A 5,625-nucleotide genomic window follows, 5' to 3' on the forward strand; every position below is an offset into this window, starting at 1 on the left:
AGGGAAAGACTTTTATTTTGAGAAGAATAATATAGCTGTAAGTGTTTGAGGCGACAAATGGTTAATTCATTCCAACATGATCAAATGAGCAAATTGTTTACTTTCAGTCCCTCACAGGCTGTCCTACAGTCCTGGCTTAATGAAAGATCCCATGGTTGCCAGTGCAGATTCTGTCTTGCAAGACTCCATTTACACAATTCTTGTTAACATCCCAATTCATGGGATTGTTAAAACTAGAAGATGTCCAGTGAATTTTGCTACTTAAACCAATTCAAGACCCTTCCTATATCCTTCCCCTGTTCCTACTTGAATTTGCCCATGGATGTATTTCCTAACCCTGTTTCTCCCCCAAGTATAACATATGAGCCCAATTTTGATGTTTTAACTAAGGTTCTACATAAGGAAAGACATGTGCTGGGCGTAGTGTATTTCCTAATCAACTGCAGCAGACGGAAGTTTTTTGTGATGATGAAGACTTTGTTGTTACTGTTGCTGACAGACTATGTGATCTAGAAGAGTTAAGAAGTGTCCTATAATTTGGTGTTCGTATGCCTTCTAGAATTTGTTCTCAGAAAGATGTCGGCCTCAACCAACTCAAATCTCTTAAATAAATTTGTGTTATCAATTTTTTTAAGGGGCAAATGTGTTGAAATTGCACAAAATCAGAGAATTCTAAACTGCTGGCGGTAGAAAAGAAAGTTGAAAAACTATTAAACTCTTTCCTCCATCTTTCTTCTCTGGAGCATACTTGTTGCGAAGACAAGGGTGTCCTTGACTTCAAAGTACTCAGCTTTGTAATTTTCAGACTGCATATTCATTGGTATTGCAAATTATTGTTACTTTTTTTACATTTGCTTAAAGTATGCTGTGTCTTCATAGAACATTGTATAGCAAATAAATGCCATTCTGCCCCTGAATAATAAGTAATTTAATTTAAGTGTAAGATAAGAAAAGATTGGGAGAGATAACAAGGAATACATAAAATGACATTAAGATTCTTTGGGTGGTACAGGATACAACATATTAGTTCCTTTTTAATACTAAGGTGTTCCAACTTTGCACTTATCTTTGTTAAGCCCCAGTGCACTAAAAGACCTAAACATAACTGCATGTAAAATGATGTATGTGTTAAAATCTTTTCAAATCCAGGGTATAAGAGAAATAAATAGTTATTTCCCCGAAGAGTTCACATGACTGGTGTTGTTTTTTAAATTTGGAAGCAATTGCAGGATACTTGTTTAATGAACTATAGAAAGGGGAGAAGAGCATGAAAAAATAGTCAATTATTAAATCTTACTAGCTGGTGTAATCAATGACTGTAATACGGATATGCTCCAAAGCCTGAGTGCCTTGTTTAAGTTTCATGGTGCAACTACACGGCAATAAATAGTGCTAGAATACTAGAAAATTCATAAAGTCTAATACTGTTGTCAAGCACAGATGAATAGGATCTTTAGTTTCTTGATATTTCCAGTAATAAGTTTATTTGCACCTGCTTTTTAGTGAGGTCTAAAGTTATACGTTTAAAAGTTTTTCAGTATTCATCAGATTTTTCTAACGGGACTTTCCTTGGGCTATTTCCTGACAAAATCATAATATGAATTAAGAATCAGACCTAGACTCATCACAGATCTGGGGTGCTGGGGAGAGTGGGTAGGGGGAAGTGGGCCCAATCTGGGTCAGCAAGGGAGGAGCGGGGTGAGGTGTTTACACTAACATGTAGCCTAGAGTGTAGCCTACACGTTAGTGTAGCACAAGCTGGGTAACATGGACCAGAGATAGTCCTGCCCTGGAGAGACATAACTTTGAGCTGTTTAAAGACTGCTTAAATCTAGTTTCAGACCTGGTGAAAGTTTCTCCACAGAACTACCATAAACAGCCATCCAGCTGGCCACAAATTCAAATCTCTGCATTCAACAAATTTATTTACCACAAGGGGGCCTCAAAGGGGTTAAACAGATTGAAAAAAATAATCATTGAAATAAAAGTACAAGAGGAGATAAATGTTTAAAGGTGGTTAAATTTGTTTTTAAAAGCCATTTTTCTTTTAACAGAATTATAAGCAAATTAAGTCAGGAAATAAACAGGAACGAAGGCAGAATTAGTTTCTTTCCAAAACGGTAAGTAAATATTTTAGTCCTCTTTAATCTGTTCCAACCTTTACAAACTAGGCTTTAGCAACTTATATCCCTGCTGGGATGTTTGCAAGCACACCCTGACAACCCATTCCCACACACACACTCCAATCTCATAACTACATCAGTAAACATGCTCCAAGGTCATACCCAGTTGTTGCTCTCAATCATGTTGGAATTGGAGATGTGAAGGATGGCTGCCAAGAACTACTCTAGAACAACTTCCCCGGGGGCTTCTGGATTTGGAGGATTTGTGTGGGAGTCAACAAAGGAGGGAATATTGGTAACAATGTAGATCAGTGGTGCTCAACCTCCAGCCAGTGAGCCAGATCCAGCCTACAGAGCCATGTCTCTGCAGGGCTCTCCACAGGTACATAAATATGGTGACAGGGTAGCAGAGGCAGAAATAATTTTTGCTTCTCTGCTGCCATATTTCTAGACCTGTAGAGAGCTCCACAGACTAGATAACATGCCCTGGGTGCATTTACACAAGACATTTACTATGCAATTGACTAATTAACTAAGCAGTAAACACCTCAGGGTCTACACATGTTCCATGGAGGAGGGGGAAGGGGACCATGGGGGAACCCCCGCCAGGCCCCATCCTCTGCCTGCTCCCCCAGCCCCTTTGAGTGCCCCCTGGACCCCCACCTGCTTTCCCAGCCCGGTCAATGGCTGCCCTGCCCAGCCCCAGCATCCTGGAGCTTTAAAAAAAAAGAAAGCCCCACAGTCACAGAAGCCTCTGGGGGCCCATGGAAGAGCCCTCACACATAGCACAGGGCAGTGGGGGGCAGTGGGGATTGCCCCTCCACCTGGCAGGAGGCGGTGAGCGCAGGGCTTTTTTTTTTTCTTTCAAGTGCCAGGATGCTGGGGCTGGGTGGGACAGCCTTTGATAGGGCTGGGAGAGCAGGCGGGGGATGGGGCCTGTTTAATTCAGAGATTTGGCCCACTCAATGGCAGCGGAATCTCCAAATCAGATTCGACTGAATCGATTCGGGACTGTGATTTGAATCACCGAATTGAATCACTGCCCCCCACCAAAGCAGCCGAATCTGAAGCAAATACTAGTGGCTTAGCACAGGCCTACGAGCCAGCAGGCACTTGAAGCACTATCGTGCCTCAGCCAGCTGCTCTGCAGCACTTGGAGTCCAATTTGAGCAGCTCTAGGCTGGCAGGCTGACCTGGGTCCCTCGCTAGCCTGGGCTGCTCCAACTGGGCTTTGAGTGATGTGCATAAATAAACTCTAGAGCAATATGCAATATTGCAATATTATTGCAATATCCATAGTGTTTTGATCCTGAGTACATGTTCAAACAGCATGCCTAGAAGCAAAAATCTCCGGAGCAAAAAGCTCCAGAGTTTATTCATGTGCATTAATCACATGTGTAGATGTGTCCCCTGAGCACTAGATCAGATCAGTGTGTGGTTGGATCAATGCACAGCCAGATTTGGGCACACAGGGTTGGGCCACATGCTGAGTTGGTCTGTGGATGCAATCTAGTGATCTGGCCCAACTGTACATGTGTCCCAGCCTTGCATGCCTGGATCCAGTTGTGCACTGGTCTGATCAAGTACAATCTAATGCATAGGGCCCATGGGGCTCCCCAAAGACCAGGGCATCCAGTCCAACAAACCAACTCCATGCCACTCATCTGGCCCCTGGGGCCAGAAGGTTGGACACCATTAGTCGGGCTGGAATATACTACTGTCATGGTGTAGATAAGGGGCTCCAGATATTGGCAAGATTCATACTGTATTTTCGCAAAGGCAATCCAATTTCAATTATTACTACTATTAATATACCAACAGAGGTACGCTTTATAGGCACGCTAATCTAATGTGTAAAATTTCATATTTATAATACTTTATATGATGGTAAATGTACTGAATATAGTATATATTTTGTGTATTTTGTATAGTATATTTTTGTATAATATTTACAATAATGTAAGATTTTTTATATAGGATTTTGCTATGAACTCTGCAAAGGAATGGCTACATTACACCTGTTTACTTTGAAGATTTGAGTGAGATTTGAAAGTGTGATTTTACTTTCAAATAGCTATTCCCATGATTTGAAGCAGTACATTTTTTGTGTTGAACCGAATTATAATTAAAAGCCATCAGAATGTACTTCAGTCTTCCAAAAACAAAACAAAAATACACACTTGACTTAACTTCAGTAAGCAGCCCCCCTGCCCCAATTTTAATGGAGTTACTTCCTAAGTGTGTGGTAGCATTGACGATTTTGAAGGCCAGGGATCAAAAAATAATTAAGTGTTTGAATAAGAATGAGGTCATATAGTGAAAGACAAGCTTAACTTTGAAATACTGAACAATGCCAAAGATTGTATTAAACTTTACTTAATTTTTAAGAAATAATATTTGAAGGAATTTACTTTTTTGTTATCTTGTTACAGTCCTCCAACACAGAAATTTGCTGACCAGATGGGTAAATATGTGCTTGCTCTTATAAATTTATGTTGTTTAAAAAGATAAACTACTTTATTTCATGTTTATACTTTATTTGATAACTGCATGTCTTAACTCAGTAACAAAAATATGCTATCCATTTCAGTTTATTGATCTAAGTTTTCTTATTTACCTTGAATTCAGCTTTACAAAATATAAAAGCTGTAACTCAGCTTGTATAACCAATCCATCCAGGGGCCCCTGGAGCCCCTGGTTCCGGGCTCCACGCAGACGGAGCCCCTGGCTCTCGGCTGTGGGGGCTGCCTGTCCCTTTTTCAGGCTCTGGGGCCTGGGAGCATGGTTACCTCCCCTTGTGGGGTCTGCTCCCTTTTGGGGTTTCTGGCGCGCCAGCTGGAGGAGCTCCAGGCCACAGTCCAGAGACTGCGTGCCATCAGGGACTGTGAGCAGGAGATAGACTCCTACTGCCAGGCCTTTCTCCCCCAGGAGGCGGAGAGTAGACCACAGTCTCCCTCCAGGCCAAAGGAGGACTCCGGGACCTCCCGCTCTGTCCAGCCAGGGGCATGGACCAAGGTGGTCAAGGGCCCTAAGGCCCGCCGCACCAAGGCCCCTGCCCCGCCAGAGCTGAGCAACAGGTACGCACCTCTTGCTGCTCCAGCAGAGCCTACTGAGTTGCCAGCTCCCACAGGCAACATGGGCCCAACTGCAGCTACCACCCCTGCTCTCCCCAAGACAAAACATAAGGTGTTTGTTGTGGGAGACTCCCTCCTGAGGGGGACTGAGGGGGCAATCTGCCGCCCTGACCCCTTAGCCCGGGAAGTCTGCTGCTTCCCAGGGGCCTGCATCTGGGACATTGCGGAGAAGATCCCAAAGCTCCTCCAACCCACAGACCACTATCCCATGCTCCTTATTCATGTGGGCACCAATGACACGGCTTGGAGCGCTCCCAGCCGGGTCATGAGGCACTACAGGGATTTGGGAGCGGGGCTAAAGGGTCTGGGGGCACAGGTGGTGTTCTCGTCGATCCTCCCAGTCTCAGGCTATGGGCTGAGGAGGGAGA

At 43.6% G+C, this 5,625-nt stretch overlaps 1 protein-coding gene across 1 annotated transcript in view; it reads left to right on the plus strand.

The window, feature by feature from the left end:
• The window catches only part of LCP2 (lymphocyte cytosolic protein 2), a 57,097-nt gene that overhangs the window by 27,049 nt on the left and 24,423 nt on the right, over nucleotides 1-5,625 (plus strand). The window contains exons 4-5 of the mRNA XM_006035911.2: nucleotides 2,055-2,120; nucleotides 4,556-4,587. Coding sequence (XP_006035973.1) covers nucleotides 2,055-2,120; nucleotides 4,556-4,587 — 98 coding nt within the window. The remainder of the gene's footprint in view (nucleotides 1-2,054; nucleotides 2,121-4,555; nucleotides 4,588-5,625) is intronic.

The sequence above is a fragment of the Alligator sinensis genome, unplaced genomic scaffold (assembly GCF_000455745.1).
Source record: "Alligator sinensis unplaced genomic scaffold, ASM45574v1 scaffold507_1, whole genome shotgun sequence".
Taxonomy (NCBI): Eukaryota; Metazoa; Chordata; order Crocodylia; family Alligatoridae; genus Alligator; species Alligator sinensis.